Here is a 25554-nt window from a genome sequence, read left to right as displayed (position 1 = left end):
TGGCATCAGCAGCAACAGGAGGCCACAAAGTGGCACAATGATAAAAGTGGGAAGGTGGCGACAGCAGAAGCAGCAGCAGCAGCAACAAGAGGCCGCAAAGTGGCACAATGATAAGAGTGTGGGGGTGGCGGCAGAAGAAGCAGCAGCAGGAGCCCGCAGGTGTCAGCAACATGGTGTCAGCAACAGGGAAAGCCACAGAGTGGCACAATGATATAGTGGGGAGCCCACAAAACCCACAGCAGAGGAGGCCACTTTGTGGCACAACGATGAAGTTGGAAATTAATTTGAATTCCAAATATTCAATGTAAATTTTAATTTGTAGATTAGAGACGCCACATCCATTATACATTATAGTTTTCCTGTAAATATCCGGCCTTTGACAAAAAAGAACTGCAAAGGTGGCATCAGCAGCCGCAACATGAGGTCAGAGGTGTGGAGGTGGCAGCAACATGGTAGGCCACAGAGTGGTCAAATGATATAGTGTGGAGGTGGCAGCAGTAGCAACAGCAGCAGGAGCCCGCAGAGTGGCACAATTATATAGTGTGAAGGTAGCATCAGTAGCAGCAGAAGCAGGAACCCGCAGAGTGACACAATGATATAGTGTTATGGTGGCATGAGCAGCAGCAGGACCTTGCAGGGTGGCACAAAAATGTAGTGTGAAGGTGGCATCAGTAGCATCAGCAGCAGGAGCCGGCAGAGTGGCAGAATGATATAGTGTGGAGGTGGCATCAGTAGCAGCAGCGGCAGCAGGACCCGCAGAGTGGCACAATGATATAGTGAGAGGTGGCTGGGTTTTATAGGGCTGTATCATAGTATCATAGTATCATAGTATATAAGGCTGGCAGGAGACGCAAGTCCATCAAGTCCAACCTTCAAGAATTAAATAAATGTTTTATCCACATAACCTGTGATATTTTTTCTCTCCAGAAAGTCATCCAGGCCTCTCTTGAACATGTACATAGAGTCCGCCATAACAACCTCCTGCGGCAGAGAGTTCCATAGTCTCACTGCTCTTACAGTAAAGAACCTTTGTCTATGGTGATGGTAGAATCGCCTCTCCTCTAGGCGTAGAGGATGCCCCCTTGTTCTGGTCACAGGCCTAGGTATAAAAAGATCTTTGGAGAGATCCTTGTACTGTCCGTTCAGGTATTTGTACATTGTAATGAGGTCTCCCCTCAGTCGTCTTTTTTCTAAACTGAATAATCCCAAATTTTGTAATCTGTCATTGTATTCTAGTCCCCCCATTCCCCTAATAATCCTGGTTGCTCTCCTCTGCACCCGTTCCAGCTCTACTATATCCTTTTTATATACTGGTGCCCAAAACTGTACACAATATTCCATGTGTGGTCTGACCAGGGATTTGTATAAGGGCAGAACTATGTCTTTATCATGAGAATCTATTCCTCTCTTGATACATCCCATTATTTTATTTGCTTTAGCAGCAGCCGCCTGGCTCTGGTCACTAAAATTAAGTTTACCATCCACCAATATCCCCAAGTCCTTTTCAGCTTCAGTTTTACTAAGTAATTGATCGTTTAGAACATAATTATACTTTTTGTTTCCATGGCCCAAGTGCATAACTTTACATTTATCTACATTAAACCTCATCAACCATTTCTCTGCCCATCCCTCAAGCTTCCACAAATCCCTCTGTAATGCTAAACTATCGACCTCGGTATTTATTACTTTACACAGCTTAGTATCATCTGCAAATATTGAAACTTGACTGTGTAAACCCACTACAAGGTCATTAATAAAAATATTAAAAAGAAGTGGCCCCAATACTGACCCCTGTGGCACTCCACTGGTAACATCAACCCAATCTGAGAATGTGCCATTAATGACCACCCTCTGTTTTCTATCACTAAGCCAATTACTTACCCAGATACACAGATTTTCTCCTACTCCCAGCAGTCTCATTTTATATACCAACCTTTTATGTGGCACGGTGTCAAATGCCTTTGAAAAGTCCAGATATACAACATCCACAGCGTCCCCCAGATCCAGTCTTGAACTTACCTCCTCGTAGAAACCAATCAGATTAGTCTGACAGGACCGATCTCTCATAAACCCATGCTGACGCTGTGTGACATCACATAAGCCTACCAGTTGCTTAAAAAAGAGGGGGAAAAAAAACTTTGTTCCCGCGAATCGGCATAAACTTCAGCTTTATGACAAATCAAATTTTTCCTGAAATTCTAACCGAAGTTAAAATTGTTAGAATCGATTCGCCCATCTCTACCCACCACCGCCTCATATGTGATGTACCAACCAGGTGGAATTCAACTTTACCTATGCTGCAAATAGTATCAGCAGCCGCAGGCAATTGTGGAATTCTAGCTCCAGAACGCCCAGGTGAGTCAATGTAGTGACCCGCAGCACTTCACCACTGACTAGGCTTCCATGATGAACATTTACTCAATCATGCACTGCTTCCAATATTCTACCGATATGGTCTTCTCTGACGACACCATTGTCAGCTCTACAGGTAGAAGAGTAGAAAGAGCTGCCAGGCCAGTCCTCACAAGCTTACAGGGGTTTCCTAGTCTGGTTTTGGAGATGGAGGACTGCAGCATGGCTGGGGAGATGCAGAGGAAGTGGAGGAGATACCTTCCACATAGGTCAGTGTGTCCTTGCCTCAGGGCAGCCTGGTCCATATGAGCCAATAAATGTTCCAGTGCCTGACACCCAAGTTTTGTGGTTACTCAAAATTGTTAAATAATGAGCAGACACCCAGCTGGATCTGTGTAATGTTAGGAAGCAGAATGTGACTCACAGGGTGGAGGATTATCTGTCCAAATGTCTCCTGGTACTGAAAGATGTTCAAAATTGGACACCTGGCCACAGTTTGAACTCTATGGGGCTTATTTACCAAAGGTCCGCAGATCACATTTCCATCGGGTTTTCCAACATTTTCGGGGACTGCGCCACTGGCACAGGTATTTAGCAGCCGATTGTCTTGCAAGCGATCAGATTTCATGCGACACAAATCGGGGAGTGGGCCGTCGGACGATGCGACGGATTCGGACAAACTACGGAATTAAACTTAAAAATTGTGTCTCAAGACAATGCACTTACATACACCGGGAAGAAGAAGGTGAACTCTGTCGAACCTGATCGGGGAAGCGACAATCGGGCGAACGATCTTATTGAATTGTGGCGCAGGGCATTGTCGTCGGAACTCCTCCGGACCGGGTAAGTAAATGTGCCCCAATGCCTTGCCCTTTTCGGCCCTGCGGCTTGTGTACTGTCAGAGTGTTTTCAGGACAACCGATGGTGACATCACCAACAAGAGGTTCCACATTTCTACAGTCAAAGTGGACATCCTAACATTAGAAAGATGAACTAAGTCTAGATCTCATGCAACTTGGTTTTGCCAGTGTTTGAATAAATTTCGATTCTTAGAACTTGAATTTGAAATTTTTCAATTCTCCATTCCCAGAATTTTAAATTATTTTTTTTTTCAATTCTGCATTTATTCAACTTTTAATACTGTGTCTGAATACCTAGAGCTCCTTCATCCACAGAGGCTTTTGGCTCTCCCATCCCCTTCTCTTACCGCAGAGAGTATAACTTGGTCTGAACACCCAGAGTGCATTATAATGTTACATCATTTTTTTAATTATATATATATATTTTTAACAATTTCTTTGTTTATTTTTTTTTTTATGTTATTATTTCAACTTCTTTCTCTAGGCCATTATGGGCAGCACAACGTCCCTGTTATTCCTACCACTTTTCAGCCCTCTAGCCCATACTTATCCCATCTTACAGACATCTTTGTTGTACAGGTTCATGTTCAGGTGAAAGTTTGTCCTGAAGCAAATTTGGATAAGAAATTTGTACTTACCCATATAACCTTAATTTCAACCAACTTGCTCATTGAGTGGAGAATATTAACACCTACACAATAATGTATATTTCCAGGTCCAGTGTGGTGGCTTCAACAAGAAAATCAACTTTGAAGTGAGATATAAATTAGTTGCATAAAGTCATGGAGGTTTAAAATTTATCGCTGAAGTCCAGTTCTCCCTGCCTCAGAATACTCACAAAGATCCAACTCGCTGTAATTAATATCCCTGCATCCAGGGACTTTGGGAATCTCCTCTCATGCAGAAACTTTATTTTAGTGGTAAACTCTCCATACATGACTATATACAACACATTTACATCTCACTTTAAAGTCAGTTTTCTAGGTGTTGCCACCACAGTAGGTCATGAAAGAAAAATGAATGGAAGGTGTTTAGCTACTTGACAAAATACTGGTCCTGGTTTGTTAGGTCAATTTCTGCTGACAGGTTCCTACTTAGAATAAGCATACGGGAAGCTGAAAGCACAAGACAACTAATTGTACTAGTCCTTTGCTCTACTGTCAGATATATGGTCCTGAGCCGGAGCACAGCCTGGCACCGGATGTCTGACAGTAGACGGCTAAAAGCCAACGATTAAACGGGAATAGTGGGGATTAGAGAAAAGAGTCAAACTGTGCCAGAATCAGGGGGTTCATTTTGAGTAAAGGAAGCAAAGTCTTTAACCGGTCAATGGGGGTCATTTACTAAGGGCCCGATTCACATTTTCCCGACGTGTTACCCGAATATTTCCGATTTGCGCCGATTTTCCCTGTATTGCCCCGTGATTCTGGCGCACGCGATCGGATTGTGGCGCATCGGCACTGGCATGCACGTGACAGAAATCGGGGGCGTGGCTGAACGAAAACCCGACGGATTCGGAAAAAACGCCGCATTTAAAAATAAAAGTGTTGCGAAACTTGCACTTACCTTCACTAGGAATAGGCCGGTGAACTTGAGTGCATTTCGGCGACTTCAGCAGCGCCACCTGGTGGACGTCGGAGGAACTACCTTAGTGAATCCCGGCCGGACCTGAAACCACCGGAGAGAACGCGCCGCTGGATCGGTAAGTAAATCTGCCCCATTTTATCAGGTCACATTACAAATATTTCCCTTAGTCCACACGAGCACGCTAATTTTTCTTGGTAAAGACATCTGTGGACGGACATATTCAAGTAATAAATTCTGTAAGGGATTAGCTCGGTAACTGCAGCTAAACATGTCCCAAACGCAATCAGAGACAAGGACACAAAGGGGCTCATTTCCTTTCGATGGGTTTCCCAATGAATTCCGTTTTGCTCAGAATTGCCCGGGATTTTGGCGCAAGCGATCGGATTCTGGCGCATCATGCTAAAGAAAACGGGGCGTGCGGGCTATCGGACAACCCGACGGATTTGGACCATTTTACATTTAGAATTGTGTCGCAAGGCACGCACTTACAAGCATCGGGAAGAAGCAGGTGAACTCCGGAGGACCTCGGCGGGGAAGCGACGAATGCAGGAACTCAATAGCTTAGTGAATCGCGGCAGACCTGAATCCACGTTGGACAACGCACCGCAGGATCGCGACAGGACCGGGTAGGTAAATCTGCCCCAAAGAATTTTGGGTTAATACACAGGATTGTCATAGATGATCAAGCAAAACCTGCTGAAGTGCGGAAGACCCTATCATATGACATTTACATTTAAGGAATGCAGAATGATCACCCCTCCCCCCTTATACATTGATGATGATCTAATTCCATTTCACTGATAATAAATGTCCTTTTCTAACAATACAGATCAGTTATGGAGCTACAGACACATTGCTGAGTGATAGGAATCTGTTTCCTTCTTTGTTCCGGACCGTTCCTGATGACAACACAACTTATTCACTTATAGCTTATTCTATTAATTACCTCGGATGGAACTGGGTTGGAATTATTGCCACGGATGATGACGCTGGGGATAGAGAGACACGATTACTGACAGATCTTCTCGCCAGTCGTGGCATCTGTGTGGCCTTTGTCTTACAATGTGGACATCCATTCAAATATGGAAGAGAGGAAAAGCAAGAAATATACAGGAAGGAGATAAGGAAGTCTTCTGCCAAGATCATTATATTATGTGGAACTCATTCTCATTATATGCTAATTTTTCTCAAAAGACTCAGAGATGTGATAGAGGACAAAACCTTTATATTAAATACAAACTTTTCTCCACTTTCTTTCTTTAACAGCTATTATAATATACCGGTACTTAATCTCAGTTTATCTTTTGCCCTGAACCCAGGAAAAGTTTTAGACTTGAAAAGTTACTTAATGAATTCCTCTGTCTTGAAGAATCCTGAGGACCCTCTACTTCGAGATATGGCTATTGAATTCTTTCATTGCTCAACGGCATCAAAGTCTAAAGATGAAAAGTATAAAAAAGTACATCAAACACATTTTAAGAAATGTAAAGGAACAGAACCGTGGTTACCAATTTTTAACGGCATGTTGTATGGCAACACTTTAAGTATGTATCAGGCTGTCCAGTCCCTGGCTACTGCCTTATGTGATATGTCCATCTCTCATGGCCACCAGACAGACCATCAGATGCATCATCCTCCACACAAGGTAAATCTATAGAAATATTCTACTAATAACCTCAATGCTCTTATCTCTCCTGGATAGATGATTAGTAATCACTTGAGTTACACTGATTTGTATTGAGTTGGTCGAAATTTGTATTTGTCAAGATGGTCCCGACCAATGGGAAAAAATTTTGTTCAGGATCCAGACTTAAACCCAAACACAAACCCCGTTGAAGCCGGTGGGTACCTCAGAAATGAAAGTAAAATAGAGTTGCCCTGACAAAATGGGGAAGTGAAATTATAAAACCCTAAAATGAAATAAACAAACTAATGATAACAAAAAAATACATAAATAATGTTTATGTCTTTTAAGTTAAAGGAGCTCTTGGTGTTCTGGCACAGTTATTCTCATAACAGTAGAAGAAACAAACCACAAACCCTTCCACTCACTCTGTTTCAAATACAACTACTGCAGTGTCTGACAGATTTGAATTTTGAATTCAGCAAATGTGGAATTTGAGAGTTTAAATGCTCCGTACAGAGATCTTTCAAAGATCTTTGTATACTTAGTTCTGTGACCAGGACAAGAACGGCTTGTTGCTCGGACGAGTATTTCCCCTGCTCGAGATCGAGCATTTAATTAAGAAAAGACAGTGAAGAACAGTGAAGAATACAATTAAAACAGTGAACACAGTGAACACAGTGAACACAGGATCATTTAAGTGAAGAACACAGTGAAGAACACACAGAACACATTGCAGAAGTTCGGAACATCTGCTCACTTAGCCGAAGACACGAGCACCGACGCTGGATCAGGCATGCAGGAGCGGAGGCTGAAGTGGAGCGGGGCTGGAGCGGGCATGAAGGATTGGAGCGGGCATGGAGGAGCGAGCATCACAGAGTGGAGCGGGGCTTAAGCCGGCATGGAGGAGCGGAGCGAGAATGGAGCAGTGGGCATGGAGGAGCCGAGTGGGGCTGGAGGGGACATGGAGGATAGGAGTGGGGCTGGAGCGGGCATGGAGGAGCAGAGCAGGCATGGAGGAGCGGGCATCACGGAGCGTGGCTGGAGCGGGGATGAAGGAGCGGAGCGGGCATCACCTGAGCAGGTATGGAGGAGCGGAGCAGGGGCTGGAGCGGGCATGGAGGATCGTAGTGGGCATGGAGGAACGGGCATCATGGAGTGGAGCGGGGATGGAGCAGGCATGGAGGATCAGAGCGGGCATGGAGGAGCGGGCATCACGGAGCGGGGCTGGAGCAGGCATGGAGGATCGGAGCGGGGCTGGAGCGGGCATGGAGGATCGGAGCGGGGCTGGAGCGGGCATGGAGGAGCAGAGCGGGGCTGGAGCGGGCATGGGGGATCGGAGAGGGCATGGAGGAGTGGGCATCATGGAGCGGAGCAGGCGGAGCGGTGCTGGAGCGGGCATGGAGGATCGGAGCGGAGCTGAAGCGGAGGCTGGAGAGGAGCGGGGCTGGAGTAGGACCAACAGCACAGAAAGAATACAGTGAAGAACAGATTGCAGATGTTCCAGACATCTGCTAACTTATCGGAAGACACAATTGCCATGGGTGTTCCTCACAATAGTATGTGAAGAACAATATGTGTGAAGAACACATTGCAGATGTATGGAAACATCAAAAATGTGTTCTTCACTGTGTTATTTCAATGTGTTCTTTCAGTGAAAACATCTGCAAACATCTGCAATGTGTTCTTCTTTAGTGTTCTTTCAATCTGTTCTTTCAGTGAAAAATGCTTTCCTATTGACTTCAATGGGGCTCGTTATTTGAGATGAGCACTCGAGCATCAGGAAAAGTTTGTCTCGAATAACAAGCACTTGAGCATTTTAGTGCTCGCTCATCTCTAACCTCTACACCTAGAGTAGAGGAGGTTCTACCATCACCATAGACAGGGGGCATTCTCTACACCTAGAGGAGAGGAGGTTCTACCATCACCATAGACAGGGGGCATTCTCTACACCTAGAGGAGAGGAGGTTCTACCATCACCATAGAGGGGCATCTTCTAAACCTAGAGGAGAGATGGTTCTTCCATCACCATAGACAGGAGGCATCCTTTACACCTAGAGGAGAGGTGGTTCTACCATCACCATACACAGGGGCTATCTTCTACACCTAAAAGAGAGAGGGTTCTGCCATCACCATAGACGGGGGAATCATCTACACCTAGAGGAGAGGTGGTTCTACCATCACCAAAGACAAAGGGTTTCCTCTACACCCAAAGGAGAGGAGGTTCTACCATCAACATAGACAGGAGGCATCCTCTACACCTAGAGGGAAGGTGGTTCTACCATCACCATAGACAGGGGGCATTCTTTACACTTAGAAGAGAGGAGGTTCTACCATCACCATAGACAGGGGGCATCTTCTAAACCTAGAGGATACATGGTTCTACCATCACTATAGACAGGAGGCATCCTTTACACCTAGAGGCGAGGTGGTTCTACCATCACCATACATAGGGGGCATCTTCTACACCTAAAAGAGAGAGGGTTCTGCCATCACCATAGACGGAAGAATCTTCTACACCTAGAGGAGAGGAGGTTCTACCATCACCATAGACAGAGGACTTCCTCTACACCTAGAAGAGAGAGGATTCTAGCATCACCATAGACAAGCAGAATCCTCTACAACTAGAGGAGAAAAGGTTCTACCATCACCATAGACAGGGGAAATCCTCTACACCTCGATGAGAGGAGGATCTACCACCACTATAGACAAAGAACATCCTCTTTACCTAGAAGAAAGATGGTTCTACCATCACCATAGATGAGGGGCATCCTCTACACCTAGAGGAGAGGTGGTTCCACCATCACCATACACAGGGGGCATCTTCTACACCTAAAAGAGAGAGGGTTCTGCCATCACCATAGACAAGCGGAATCCTCGACACCTAGAGGAGAGGAGGTTCTACCATCACCATAGACAGGGGGCATTCTTTACACTTAGAAGAGAGGAGGTTCTACCATCACCATAGACAGGGGGCATCTTCTAAACCTAGAGGATACATGGTTCTACCATCACTATAGACAGGAGGCATCCTTTACACCTAGAGGCGAGGTGGTTCTACCATCACCATACATAGGGGGCATCTTCTACACCTAAAAGAGAGAGGGTTCTGCCATCACCATAGACGGAAGAATCTTCTACACCTAGAGGAGAGGAGGTTCTACCATCACCATAGACAGAGGACTTCCTCTACACCTAGAAGAGAGAGGATTCTAGCATCACCATAGACAAGCAGAATCCTCTACAACTAGAGGAGAAAAGGTTCTACCATCACCATAGACAGGGGAAATCCTCTACACATAGATGAGAGGAGGATCTACCATCACTATAGACAAAGAACATCCTCTATACCTAGAAGAGAGATGGTTCTACCATCACCATAGACGAGGGGCATCCTCTACACCTAGAGGAGAGGAGGTTCTACCATCACCATACACAGGGGGCATCTTCTACACCTAGAAGAGAGAGAGGGCTCTGCCATCATCATAGAAGGGGGCATCCTCTACACCAAAAGGAGAGGTGGTTCAACCATCACCAAGTACAAGGAATATCCTCTACACCTAAAGGAGAGGCGATTTTATCATCACTGTAGACAGGGGACATCCTCAACACCTAGAAGAGAGAGGGTTCTACCATCACCATAGATGAGGGGCATCCTCTACACCTAGATGAGAGGAGGTTCTACCATCACCATAGACAGAGGACATCCTCTACACCTAGAAGAGAGAGGATTCTAGCATCACCATAGACGAGGGGTATCCTCTACACCTAGAGGATAGGAGGTTCTACCATTACCATAGACAGGGGAAATCCTCTACACCTAGATGAGAGGAGGTTCTGCCATCACTATAGACAAAGAACATCCTCTATACCTAGACGAGAGATGGTTTTACCATCACCATAGACGAGGGGCATCCCCTACACCTACAGGATAGGAGGTTCTACCATCACCACAGAAAGGGGGCATCTTCTACACCTAGAGGAGCGATGGTTCTACAATCACCATAGACAGGAGGAATCCTCTACACCTAGAGGAGAGGTGGTTCTACCATCACCATACACAGGGGGCATCTTCTACACCTAAAAGAAAGAGGGTTCTGCCATCACCATAGACAAGCGGAATCCTCGACACCTAGAGGAGAGGAGGTTCTACCATCACCATAGACAGGGGAAATCCTCTACACATAGATGAGAGGAGGATTTACCATCACTATAGACAAAGAACATCCTCTATACCTAGAAGAGAGATGGTTCTACCATCACCATAGACGAGGGGCATCCTCTACACATAGAGGAGAGGAGGTTCTACCATCACCATACACAGGGGGCATCTTCTACACCTAGAAGAGAGAGAGGGCTCTGCCATCATCATAGAAGGGGGCATCCTCTACACCAAAAGGAGAGGTGGTTCAACCATCACCAAGTACAAGGAATATCCTCTACACCTAAAGGAGAGGCGATTTTATCATCACTGTAGACAGGGGACATCCTCAACACCTAGAAGAGAGAGGGTTCTACCATCACCATAGATGAGGGGCATCCTCTACACCTAGATGAGAGGAGGTTCTACCATCACCATAGACAGAGGACATCCTCTACACCTAGAAGAGAGAGGATTCTAGCATCACCATAGACGAGGGGTATCCTCTACACCTAGAGGATAGGAGGTTCTACCATTACCATAGACAGGGGAAATCCTCTACACCTAGATGAGAGGAGGTTCTGCCATCACTATAGACAAAGAACATCCTCTATACCTAGACGAGAGATGGTTCTACCATCACCATAGACGAGGGGCATCCCCTACACCTACAGGATAGGAGGTTCTACCATCACCACAGACAGGGGGCATCTTCTACACCTAGAGGAGCGATGGTTCTACAATCACCATAGACAGGAGGAATCCTCTACACCTAGAGGAGAGGTGGTTCTACCATCACCATACGCAGGGGGCATCTTCTACACCTAAAAGAAAGAGGGTTCTGCCATCACCATAGACAAGCGGAATCCTCGACACCTAGAGGAGAGGAGGTTCTACCATCACCATAGACAGGGGAAATCCTCTACACATAGATGAGAGGAGGATCTACCATCACTATAGACAAAGAACATCCTCTATACCTAGAAGAGAGATGGTTCTACCATCACCATAGACGAGGGGCATCCTCTACACCTAGAGGAGAGGAGGTTCTACCATCACCATACACAGGGGGCATCTTCTACACCTAGAAGAGAGAGAGGGCTCTGCCATCATCATAGAAGGGGGCATCCTCTACACCAAAAGGAGAGGTGGTTCAACCATCACCAAGTACAAGGAATATCCTCTACACCTAAAGGAGAGGCGATTTTATCATCACTGTAGACAGGGGACATCCTCAACACCTAGAAGAGAGAGGGTTCTACCATCACCATAGATGAGGGGCATCCTCTACACCTAGATGAGAGGAGGTTCTACCATCACCATAGACAGAGGACATCCTCTACACCTAGAAGAGAGAGGATTCTAGCATCACCATAGACGAGGGGTATCCTCTACACCTAGAGGATAGGAGGTTCTACCATTACCATAGACAGGGGAAATCCTCTACACCTAGATGAGAGGAGGTTCTGCCATCACTATAGACAAAGAACATCCTCTATACCTAGACGAGAGATGGTTCTACCATCACCATAGACGAGGGGCATCCCCTACACCTAGAGGATAGGAGGTTCTACCATCACCACAGACAGGGGGCATCTTCTACACCTAGAGGAGCGATGGTTCTACAATCACCATAGACAGGAGGAATCCTCTACACCTAGAGGAGAGGTGGTTCTACCATCACCATACACAAAGGGCATCTTCTACACCTAGAAGAGAGAGGGCTCTGCCATCATCATAGAAGGGGGCATCCTCTACACCAAAAGGAGAGGTGGTTCTACCATCACCAAAGACAAGGAGTTTCCTCTACACCTAAAGGAGAGGCAGTTTTATCATCACTGTAGACAGGGGATATCCTCTACACCTACAGGAGAGGCGGTTATACCATCACCATAGACGAGAGGCATCCTCCACACCAAGAGGAGAGGTTGATCAGTTTGTGAGCCCCATGGGGACATAGACTAATTTGGCAAGCTCTTTGCAGTGCTGCGTAATCTGTGTGCATTATATAAGGAAAAAGAAGGAAAGGAATCCTCTACACCCAGAGGAGACAAGGTTTTTCCATCCCTCTAGATAGGTGACATGCTCTACACCTAGAGGAGAGATGGTTCTCCCATCATCATAGACAGGGAGCAATCTCTACACCTGGAGGAGAGGTGGTTCTACTGACACCATAGACAGGTAGCAACCTCTACACCTAGAGGAGAGGAGGTTCTACCATCACCATAGAGGAGCTAGAGGAGTTGAGGTTCTACCATCAGCATAGACAGGGGGCATCCTCTTTACTTAGAGGGGAGGCTGTTCTAACATCAATGTAGACATTGATTCTTTCATTTGCAAACTGTGAGACGCTTGGACTCTCTTCCGCAGGAGGTTGTATAGACTTATATTATGTTCAAGTGGGGCCTGGATGCCTTTCCAGAGATCAATAATATCACATCTTATCAGAATAAAACTTATTATAAGTTAATTTTTCTGACCGCCATATTAGGGACAACATTTTCTTTGTGGGATTTGCCTCCTCCTACTTTTCATCCACCCAACCACTATCCAGTTATGCTGAAGAGTATATGAAAATGGTAGAGCTGAGGATGGTGTATGACTAGAGATGAGCGAACATACTCGTCCGAGCTTGATGCTCGTTCGAGCATTAGCGTACTCGAAACTGCTCGGTGCTCGGACAAGTATTTCGCCGCTCGAGAAAATGGCATCTTGCAGCGTTTAGATTTTTGGCGGCCAGAAACAGTGCCAATCACAAGCCAGGAGACTCTGCACTATACCCAGCATCACGTGGTACACTTACATGTCGATAGAAGTGGTTAGCTGGCCTGATTAGGTGACCCTGGAATATACTAGCCCCTACCCGCGCTGCTCGGATCATTCTCTGTCTGGATGCCGTTAGGGAGAGAGCTGCTGCTGGTCAGGGAAAGCGTTAGGCTGTTCTATTAGAATAGTGTTAGGCAGGAGTGATTCTACAAGAACCCAACAGCCCTTCTTAGGGCTACAATAACGTTATATATATATATATTTTTTTTTTTATTTGCTTGTGGCTGGGCTTGCTGGCACTAGTATTGCAGCTAGTACCATATTGCGACGCATTTGCAGGGAGACTTGCGAACATTATATTTAGCTCTTAGTGACACACATATCCATCTAGAATACCTAAGTGGGACAATTTATTAGGGGTTTGATTGAATTAGGTACAGTCTGCCGATTTTTATTTTTTTCAAAAGTGAAAGTCACAGACACAGCACAAAATCCTTTTGTGTGCTGTCATTGTAGGCTAGAAACTAGCCATAGCAATCATCTTCTGTGGTTGCTGTGAGATTTTTTCTGCACGTTTTGTTCTATAAAAAAAATAAAAAACACAATTTTTTTTTTAAAAAAACACAAAAAACAATAAACACAAAACCCCCCACAAAGTTTAGATTTTAGTTTAGATTTCTGTTTTGTCTATATAATAGACTTTAATTTTGAAAATGTTTAACCCGAGGGCTAGGGGTAGAGGACAAGGGCGTGGGTGTGGGTGTCCAACTACTGCAGGGGTCAGAGGCCGTGGTCCTGGGCGGGGTGAGACACCACCATGTTGCCCAAGTGAGCACTCCTCCAGCTCCTCCACCTCAACCTCCTTCCCCCCAGTCTGCTCCCTCCCAGGAAAATTTGGCATTTGAACCAGCATACTCTGAGGAACTGTTTTCTGGACCCTTCCTAGAGTCACAAACCACTTGTCAGGTTGCTGCTGAGCTCTTTCCTAAAGCCCAGGTTTTCCTCCGGTCGAAGACTGTGGGTTATGATGACCTTTTTGACGTAGTGGAAGAAGTGTGTAAAGAGGTGTCGGACGATGAGGAGACACGGTTGTCAGATAGTGGTGAAGTTGTTGTCAGGGCAGGAAGTCCGAGGGGGAGCAGACTGAGGGATCGGAGGATGATGAGGTGACAGACCCAAGCTGGCTTGATAGGCCGGGTGAACACAGTGCTTGTGAGACGGAGGCGAGTATTATAGGAGAACAGGTTGGAAGAGGCAGTGGTGGGGCCAGACGGAGAGGCAGGGCCAGAGCTGGTGCATCAGCGCCAAATGTTTCACGTAGTGAAGCTTCCGTGGCGAGGGCTAGATTTTCAGAAGTCTGGAGGTTCTTTAAAGAAACACCGGATGACCGACGGACTGTGGTGTGCAACCTGTGCCACACCAGGATCAGCAGAGGTTCCTCCACTACTAGCTTAACCACAAACAGTATGTGCAGGCATATGAATGCTAAACACCCCACTCAATGGAACCAAGGCCGATCACCTTCGGCCAGATCCACCACTGCTCCTTCCCCTGTGTCATCTGCTGCCTCTGCTAGTCAGCCCCCTGCCCAGGACCCCGGTCCAAACACCTCCCGTGCGAAAACCACACCTTCGCCTCCACGATCCTCCACAGCGTCCACCAATGTCTCCATGCGCAGCGTTCAGCAGTTTATACCCCAAACGCTGGAGCGCAAAAGGAAATACTATGCAACCCACCCACCCACACGCCCAAGCCCTCAACGTCCACATCTCCAAATTACTCAGCCTGGAGATGCTGCCCTGTAGGCCAGTAGAGACCGAGGACTTTCGCAACCTCATCGCGGTCGCCGCCCCTCGGTATTCGGTCCCCAGCCGCCACTACTTTTCCCGATGTGCCTTCTTAGCCCTGCGCCAGCATGTGTCAGATAACATCATCCGTGCCCTGACCAAAGCTGTTTCTGACAAGGTACACCTGACCACGGACACGTGGACGAGTGCTGCTGGGCAGGGCCACTATATATATTGCTGACGGCACATTGGGTTAACTTGGTGGAGGCTGAAACCGAGTCTGACACTGGGGCCGCTCATGTACTGCCGACGCCCAGGATTGCGGGGCCTACCTCGGTCACGGTCTCTCAGGCCTACTATGCCTCCTCCACCGCCCGCCCGCCCCTCCTCCACCTCCTCCTCCGAATTACCATCCGTGGGCATGGCGCCATCAGTCGGTAGCTCTAGGCGTAGCAGCTGTGCCGTCGCTAAGCGATAGCAGGTGGTGCTCAAACTGCTAATCCTAGGCGATAAAAGGCACACCGCCCAAGAGCTATTACAGGGCATCATGGCGCAGACTGATCTGTGGCTGGCACCACTGAACCTGAACAGCCGTAACCTGGTGGCGGCTCTGCAACTCGGCAGACTGAAACATGTGTTAAATCTCATAGTTCAGCAGTTCCTCAAGACATACCCCAATCTGTCTAATTTGCTCGTGATGGTGAGCCGCATCTGTGCACATTTCAGAAAGTCCAGCACAGATGCTGCCACTCCCAGAGCAGTGCAGCGCCGCCTCCAACTGCCCGCTCACCGACTGTTGTGCGATGTGCCCACGAGGTGGAATTCAACAATAACCATGTTATCCAGAGTTTAACAGCAGCGCATAGCAATTGTAGACTGCCAGATGTCAACTTCCACCAGAACTGGTAGTCAGTTCAGTCAGCTTCCTCAAGTCTACAATGAGGAGTGGAGGTAGAGTGGACGTGGATGTCTGAGTAACTTTGAGGAGTCAACACAGATGGTCAGTGGCGATGCCGCCATCATCAGCCTCACCATCCCGCTGCTTGGCCTGTTGAAAAACTCTCTAGTCAGCATGAAGTCACAAGAGACAGGGGAAGAAGATTCCCTTGTTGATAGCCAAAGCACCCTCCGGTTTGTTTCTCAGCGTGTATCAGAATAGGTGGAGGAGGATGAGGAGGAGAATGTTGGCGAGACAGAAGAGGGGAGCATTGCTCAGTCCTTCCCTGTGCAGTGTGTATGGGCAGAAGAAGAGGAGTTGGAGGAGGAGGAAATGGAGAGTCAGGCCAGTGAGGGGAGTGAATTCTTGCGAGTTGGGACTCTGACGCATATGGCAGATTTCATGCTAGGCTGCCTATCCCGTGACCCTCGCGTTCAAAGAATTTATTCCAGCACCGATTACTGGGTATTCACTCTCCTGGACCACGGTACAAGCAAAATCTTTCCACTCTCATCCCTGTAGAGGAAAGGAGTGTGAGAATGCATGAATACCAGCAGGCCCTGGTGCACAAGCTGAAACAGTATTTCCCTTCTGACAGCGCTAGCGGCAGAGTGCGTAGTTCTGCGGGACAAGTAGCGAGGGAGAGTAGGCGACCAGGCAGCTTGTCCAGCACTGGCAAGGGTACGCTTTACAAGGCTTTTGCCAGCTTTATGTCACCCCAGCAAGACACTGTCACCTGTCCCCAGTCTCGGCAGAGTAGGGCTGATCTTTACAGAAAGATGGTGAGGAAGTACGTAGCTGACCATACCATCGTCCTAAATGATCACACAGCTCCCTACAACTACTGGGTTTCAAAGCTGGACATGTGGCCCGAACTGGCGCTGTACGCCTTAGAGAATCTTGCCTGCCCTGCCGCTGGTGTGTTGTCAGAGCGGGTTTTCAGTGCAGATGGTGGCATCATCACCTATAAGCGTACACGCCTGTCGACTGACATTGTATTGTATTGTCAGGTAAAACTGATACAAATACTACTAAGATTAGTAATGTTAGGTAAAATTGATACAAAAAGTTCTAGGTCTTTTAAGGTCAAATACAAATGAAATCAATTACTTTCAAATAACAGCGATGAAACTAGCTCTAAAACATGTAGTTTGTAGTTGGAATAAATCTTTATTAAAATTTCAGTAGAAATTATTTAAAATACAGCATAATTTAAATATGAACATTGATTATATCATATTATCAGTATAAAAATCCATTATTAACATACCGTATATACTCGTGTATAAGCGGAGTTTTTCAGCACACAAAATGTGCTGAAAAACGTCCCCTTGGCTTATACACGAGTCACAAGTGTAAGTGTATCTTTAAAAATACTTAAAAAATAAATAAACTTATATACTCACCCTCCGATGGCCCCGATCTGCAGCACTGCTCCCCCCATGTCCGTGCGGGTCCTCTTCTGGCTTCCGTGCCCGTCTTCTTTCAGCTGTACATCGCGCTGGGCACCGCCAATGCTCTCTCTTGGGCGCCGCTGCTGACGTCATACTAGGCGCCGCCCGGGAGAGAGCAATGGCGGTGCCCAGTGCGATGTACAGGAGACGGGCGCGGTAGCCAGAAGAGGACCCGCGCAGACATCGGGGGAGCAGCGCTGCAGATCGGGGCCACCGGAGGGTAAGTATGTAAGTTTTTTTTTTTTTTTTTAATGCTGGGCTGGGCTGTATACAACTGGGGGCAGGCTGGGCTCTACATGGGGGCAGGCTGGGCTGGGCTGTATACTACATGGGGGCAGGCTGGGCTGTATACAACTGGGGGCAGACTGGGCTGGGCTGTATACTACTGGGGGCAGGATTGGCTGGGCTGTATACTGCTGCGGGCAGGCTGGGCAGTGCTGTATACTACTGGGGGCAGGCTGGGCAGTGCTGTATACTACTGGGGGCAGGCTGGGCAGTGCTGTATACTACTGGGGGCAGGCTGGGCTGTGCTGTATACTACTGGGGGCAGGCTGGGCAGTGATGTATACTACTGGGGGCAGGCTGGGGTGGCTGTATATTACTGGGGGCAGGCTGGGCAGTGATGTATACTACTGGGGGCAGGCTGGGCAGTGATGTATACTACTGGGGGCAGGCTGGGGTGGCTGTATATTACTGGGGGCAGGCTGGGGTGGCTGTATACTACTGGGGGCAGGCTGTATACTATAAGGGGCTGGCTGGCTATAAACTGGGGGTGGGGGGTTGTGACCAATCCATTTCCCACCCTCGGCTTATACTCGAGTCAATAGGTTTTCCCAGTTTTTGGTGGTAAAATGAGGGGTCTCGGCTTATACTCGAGTTTATACGGTAATTATAAAACACACAAATAAAACACAATACTTTCTTGTAAGCCAATAAGACTGCGGCTGGCCTGTTCCATACTGGATGCTGTCCTACATTGACTACCATATTTTTCGGCCTATAAGGCGCACCAAAAATCCTTTAATTTTCTCAGAAATCAAAGGTGCGCCTTATAGGCCGGTACGCCTTATATATGAACTTATACAGAAATGTACTACAGACAAGATGTACTGTACACTTACCAGTGTTTAATAGCTCCATCCCCAGAAATTTCCTGCACCTTCCCACACAGTATACAGGGTCCCTGGCTCCTTTAGTGCCCTGGCACCACAACTAACATTGTGCCCATCCTGCCCTAGCACGGAGAGACCGGAGCTGCCATAGTGCCGACCACGAGGCAATCATCATCATCAGTAAACAATCCCCCATACCTGACAGCCCTGTAACAGGGGGAAGAGAAGGAGCCACAGGGAACCCCACAGGAATAACACCCTGGCTGAGGAGGGAAGGAGAAGGGGCAGAGGGAGACCGCTTAACCCCTGCTGCATCACCCTGCATTAACCCCCAGCAGCCCATACCTCTGAGATCGGAGCTCTCTGACACGCTGAAGACAAGTTTCCCGGGAAGTGTAGCTGGCTTGCACAGACTGTGCACAGGTCTGCCACCTGCTGGTCATTTTTAGGTACTGAATTTGATCCTGTGCCTTATACTCCAGTGCGCCTTATATATGAACCTAGATGTCTTAGTAGGCATTTATTAGAGGTGCGCCTTATAGTCCGGTGCGCCTTATAGGCCGAAAAATACGGTATTTAAAACATTTGGGCAAATAATTCTGCAAAGCTGAAAATGTAAAAAATTAGAAAAAATCTATTTTGTTTTTAAGAATTTTCCACAAATTTGATTTTGTAGTTGCAAGAAGTATCACAAAAATTTTTCAACTAACGTGAAGCACAATTAGGGAGATTTATTATGCTGTAAAAGAAATGTCACATAAATCTCCTCCTCTCTTCCTCTTTCCTGGCTTTTCCAACCTGCACAATACTTCAGGCATTTCAGGGAAGAGTCCCGGAGGGAATAAGAGAGAGGGTCAGGTAAGGGCGTGAACGGCCGGCCCGCTGCTTTTACTATAGTATCTGCCAGAAAATCGGCATAGACTATAGCCAAAAACTCAGCCGGTTCAGACCTGGTCCAAGCTGGTGGAGTTTCCTCCCAATATTAAGAAGCAGACCTGCCAATCATAATGAATCCCCCCAGGAGTAATCAATGTCAGAATCACCTGGATATGGTAAAGTCTTCCAACGTTATAATCATAAGTCAGATTAGAAAAAAAGGGCGGAAGACGCAAAATGGTGTAAAGTTATTAAGAGGATAATTTTATGACTTCCTCCATATTTGACATAATTTTACTAATACATTTAATTGATTTCATTTTCTTTATGGAAGGTCCACCGTTATCTACAGGCAATGATGCAGCTGAATGGATCCGGGACACAACAAAAAGGTTTCCTTGAGAAAGGACAAACAGAAGTCACCTACATCATTAATAATGTTATTTTAAAGAATCAGTTGAACTGGAATCGAGTGGGAATATCCAAAATAAGCTCAATGGGCGGCTTGAAATTTGGGCTTAAAACTAAAAATATAATTTGGAAAAATAATGCAAAAGTGAGTTGTGGGAGGATTTCTATTCTTACTTTCTCAGGACGTTTATTACTGGAATATTTTATGGCAGGGGGGAATGTGGAAAGAGAAAATACAGGGATCTTGGTCTCTTATATTAGGGCAGCCGTAATCATGATGGAGAACTTGTATATGAATCTTGTCTGCTTTCTTCAGATCCCCATCTCTCGATGCTCACCAAGATGTTTACCTGGAGAGAGGAAAGTGACAGGTTCTGACATACACCTGTGCTGTTACCAATGTTCCCCATGTGCAGAAGGGGAAATATCTAATACATCAGGTAGATCTGATGGACCATCTATTGTCTACACATGACAGGTCACATGTAACACTAGTACATCCGAGGGCATCGCTCTACAACACACTCGTGTTAGTAGAGAACCTGAGAGACACAACTCAGACACTTACTCATAGCACTGAGTAAAGACTCAACCTCTGCTGTTCAATTACTATGGATATTGGGGAAAAGTCAAAATCAGTATTTCACATATTATTAGCAATGGTTTTTTAGCTTTAGGTAGTCTAAAAAATGTAAACGTTTTTATTTTACCATTAATGTGACTTTTCAAGGACTTGTTTTATGTCTGACAGCCAGAGACTCATCCTGCTTCTAAAATCCATGCAGGAGTAGGAGAAGCTGTAGCAGCGCCATATGACATCACTATAGGAGGGCGGTTCAATAAGTCCCCGAGTTTAACGACAGAGGGCGTTCCTGAGAGAAGTTGGTGTTATCATCGTGTGCTGCTATCTATCAAACAACGGCAAAACAAATTGCAGACTGATTGATTGGTTGGTTTGGATTTGGCAGCCATTTTCCTACGACGTGTTTGGTGATGGAAAAAGAGCAGTATCGTTCGGTAATTCGCTTTTTTTTTTTGGATGGGAAAAAATGTGAGGAGATAAAAGCAAAGTTGGATGCTGTTTATGAGGGACACTTTGCCATCTATGAGCACAGTTAGATATTGGTTCAACAAATTTAAACGTGGGCGAACATATGTTTTTGATGAGGAGCGACCAGGAAGCCCGGCAGACACGGTTGCTGAGGAAATTGTTCAAAAAGTCCACGGCATAATACTTGCTGATCGACGAACGTAAGTGTGCAAAGTAGCAGAGGCGTAGGTGCGTCGACCTCAACGGCAATTAAACTTTTACATGATAAGTTGGTGATGAAAAAATTGTCGGCCCGATGAGTGCCGTGATTGCTCACAGTGGACAACAAGTGGATGCGGCTGATAACTTCTAAGCTTCGTGTATGGAGAAATTTCAGAGAGATCTGAAGGAGTTTTTGCATCAAGTCGTTGATGAAACCTGGGTTCATCATGTCACAACCGAAACTAAGTAACAAGCAAAACAATGGATTTCTCCTGGTGAATCTGCTCTATAGAAGGCGAAGACGGTCCCATCGGCCGGAAAGGTCATGGCGATGATTTTTTGGGATGCGAATGGCGTCATCCTCATGGATTTTTTTAGAAAAAGGAAGAACGATCACTGGACAATACTACAGTGAGTTATTGGACGGCTTCGACAAAAAATTGAAGGAGACATGGCAATGGCAAAAAAGAAGGTGCTGTTTCACCACAATAACGCACCACCACATTCATCCGGAGTTGTCGCCACCTACCTGCATGAATTGTGTTATAATTTGCTGCCGCACCCCCCAGCATTCACCTGATCTGGCTCCCTGTGACTTTTACTTGTTCCCTAACATGAAGAAATGGCTCGTGGGAGAAAAATTTAGCTCAAACGAGGAAGTCATGGCCAAGACAGAGGTGTATTTTGGAGAGTTTTTTTGGAGAATTTTTTAGAGGGGTTATAAAAATGGCAGAAACGTTGGGAGAAGTGAATCTTTCTAAAAGACTATATTGAAAAATTTTAAAAAAAATGGTGACTTCATTGAACCGCTCTTGTAGACTCAGTACTACAATCAAAAGACAGTGAATGATCATTGGAGAAATGAATGGGGAAAGGCTCTTTTATTTGTTTATATTCATTGCTCAGATACAACCTACATTGGATTTATTGTATCACTGCGAGTCCACCTGCTACTATAAGAAATATCTCGATTTTGGTAGAATGTCTGAATTTGTTTTTCTATTTTCTTATTATGTTTTGCCCTTTCCATTATCCATAGAAAAACCATGACTGACCATTTTATTACTTAACCACTAAAAGAATTGTCATAGACATTTACATAATGCCACTAAGGATATATGAAGAGGTCTCAGAGGCTGAGCCATATTCATACATGATGAGTGTTGGCTGCATTATGCTGCAAACACCTACTGCTAACAAGTGCAAACGAAGGGGGACTAACCATTTACCTGCCTGAGTGCCGCCATCTTGGATGTGCTTGTTGCTTCACAAAGGTCCCCAATGATCAAATCCCACGGCAGCCTGGACTCTGTATGAGGCTCCATGACCCGTCATTCCTGATCCATAGCACATTTTCCACATAATGTAGCATTAAATTATATGGTAGGAAAGATCAGAAAGTAAAATATAAAGTTATGTAAAAAGTAGTAAAAAAGTTATTGGTGTCCGAATAGGGCAAAATGAAAAAAACCATAGGAATAAACCACAGGGGTCACTTGGAGTTCACAAAAGGCATAAAAACTAATTCCCAAAGCGTTTTAAAGGTAAAATGCAAAGCGCATAAAACGAAAAAAAACCCGGTCCTAACAGGGTTAACATTTAATTAATGTAATTGTTTTTGCATCAATGCATCAGAGATCTATGCATTTAAATAGGGAAGTATGAGGGCTTGTTTCTTAGGGGGTGAGTTCTATTTTTCAATATTACTGTTATTTACATTATATATTTCGATGAACTTTTGACTTTCTAATCTGATTGAAAATTCTGTCTTTATTAAAGCTAAACAGTTCTGTTTTCCCCTGTAACTTTAAATGGTTAATCATCTGCAGTGCATTTTACATATAAAAAATATCGGGATAATCCTTAATTTTTATTTTCTCTTTTACAGATAGTAAAGATTGCATGAAATGTCCAGAAGATTCGTGGCCCAATGAGAACAGAACATCCTGTGTATTGAAAGACTTAGAATATTTATCTTATGCTGAGGATATCATTTCCATCGCTCTTCTTTGTTCATCACTTTTCTTCTGTATTATGACTGTTTTATTACTTTTAATATTTGTTTTAAATCATGACACCCCCATAGTGAGAGCCAATAACAAGAACCTGAGCTTTGTTCTCCTGGTCTCCATCATGCTGAGCTTCCTCTGTGTCTTCTTGTTCCTCGGTCGTCCTGTGGATATAACCTGCATGTTACGTCAGATCTCTACTGGAATATTCCTCTCAGTGTCCATCTCCTCATTGTTGGCCAAGACCATCATGGTTTACATCGCCTTCAAAGCCACCAGGCCTGGAAGTGTGTGGAGAACATGGACTGGAGTGAGACTCCCTAATTGTGTGCTCCTGATCTGCTCCTCGGTCCAGGTTGTCCTCTGTATAAGTTGGGTGACCCTCTCTCCTCCCTTCCAGGAGCTGGACACACACTCTTATAAGGAGAAGGTTGTAGTTCAGTGTAATGAAGGGTCAGATCTTTGGTTCTACTCTGTCCTGGGTTATATGGGGGTTCTGGCTGCGGTTAGTTTTATTACAGCTTTCTTAGCCAGGACATTACCGGACAGTTTTAATGAGGCCAAGTACATCACCTTCAGCATGCTGGTGTTCTGCAGTGTCTGGATCGCCATGATCCCGGCTTATCTCAGCACCAGAGGGAAATACATGGTGGCCGTGGAGATATTTGCCATCCTGACCTCTAACGCTGGGCTGCTGGGATGTCTATTCCTCCCAAAATGTTATATAATTCTGTTCAAGCCTGAACTAAATGCAAGAAAATATATAATAGAACACAAACAAGCTATCTTACATTAGTAATCCGGGGGGATGAGAGTAAATTAGGGTTTCCCATTATTCGGGTTCCTCTCCTCTTTTACATAATACACTTATTATTTTTCATTAGGCTGAACCTTACTTCATTCTGCTCTTTCAACCTCACTTAGCTCATTTTGCTATATCTCTTTTCTTATGATTATCTACCCATCTGTCCCATATTGCTAAGAATCTCCCTACGCCCAGGATATGAGTTTTTTTAACCGGTAAATTTCCATCACTTTATTCTTCCATTATTCTCTTGTTTCCAGAGTGTAGGGATTAGAGATGAGCGAGCACTAAAATGCTCGGGTACTCGTTATTCGAGACGAACTTTTCCCGATGCTCGAGTGCTCGTCTCGAATAACGAACCCCATTGAAGTCAATGGGAGACTCGAGCATTTTTCAAGGGGACCAAGGCTCTGCACAGGGAAGCTTGGCCAAACACCTGGGAACCTCAGAAAAGGATGGAAACACCACGGAAATGGACAGGAAACAGCAGGGGCAGCATGCATGGATGCCTCTGAGGCTGCATAATCGCACCATTATGCCAAAATTATGGGCAACAGCATGGCCATGACAGAGTGACAGAATGAAGCTAGATAGCATCTAAAACATGCAATAATTGACCCTGACACTATAGGGGACGGCATGCAGAGGCAGCGGCAGCAGGCTAGAGAGTGGCATGGCGACATACCCTAAATGGACTCAGGCTTCAAACCAATGGGTGGCAGAGAGGAACCAAAGGAGGTGAGCAAGAAGCGCTCAAATAATATCGGTACATGATAAAAGTTTGCCAGTATATTTTGTGGATTACACAGCAGGGTGGCGACAAAGTTAACATGGAAGCCATGAAAACAACCCAAAATTCTGCCTGACACAGCTCGTTTGATAAGGGGACCATGTATGGAGGCAGTGAACTAGTAGTAGATTAAAGGTGCTGCAGTTAAAACTATGTTAGTTGGATCTTGGCATGGAGCTGGCGCTCCGCTGCCAGGCGAGCTTTCGCCAATCCAAGCCCCTGTCTCTAGGCTACTCCCCAAACAGCACTTCTAAGAACCTTTTGTATAAGATCAAGTGTAGTAGCGTTCTTATAAGTTTAGGATATGCCGGGTGAGGGGAATGTAAACAGATGCGCAAGAAGCGCTGAAATAATATTGGTAAATGATAAAAGTTTGCCAGTATATTTTGTGGATAACACAGCAGGGTGGCGACAAAGTTAACAACTTTGATGTGGAATCCATGAAAACAACCCAAATTTCTGCCTGACACACCTCGTTTGATAAAGGGACGATGTATGGAGGCAGCTATATGGACGACTTTTGGAGGTAGCAATGGAGACAACGTGTGGAGGCTGCTATGGAGACAATTTAATTTGGATAGTGCCTGTATGTGGCAGTCCCAAAAATTTTTCAAACCAGAGGAGCAGGTAGGTGGCCCTCCAGTAAAATGGAATAGATTGAGTGCCTGTATGTGGCAGTCCAAAAAAATTTTCAAACCAGAGGAGCAGGTAGGTGGCCCTCCAGAAAAATTGAATAGATTGAGTGCCTGTATGTGGCACTCCCAAAAATTGTTTAAAACAGAGGACCGGGT

The 25554-nt window shown here is 45.7% G+C and overlaps 1 protein-coding gene across 1 annotated transcript in view; it reads left to right on the top strand.

Moving 5' to 3' along the window:
* Positions 1-23964, top strand: part of LOC140070300 (vomeronasal type-2 receptor 26-like) — a 54502-nt gene extending 30538 nt beyond the window's left edge. The window contains exons 4-7 of the mRNA XM_072116652.1: positions 5629-6444; positions 19831-20052; positions 20224-20347; positions 23048-23964. Coding sequence (XP_071972753.1) covers positions 5629-6444; positions 19831-20052; positions 20224-20347; positions 23048-23964 — 2079 coding nt within the window. The remainder of the gene's footprint in view (positions 1-5628; positions 6445-19830; positions 20053-20223; positions 20348-23047) is intronic.
* The last annotated feature ends 1590 nt before the right edge of the window (positions 23965-25554 follow it).

The sequence above is a fragment of the Engystomops pustulosus genome, chromosome 7 (genome assembly GCF_040894005.1).
Source record: "Engystomops pustulosus chromosome 7, aEngPut4.maternal, whole genome shotgun sequence".
NCBI lineage: Eukaryota > Metazoa > Chordata > Amphibia > Anura > Leptodactylidae > Engystomops > Engystomops pustulosus.
This window is presented reverse-complemented; position numbering and strand designations above follow the sequence as displayed.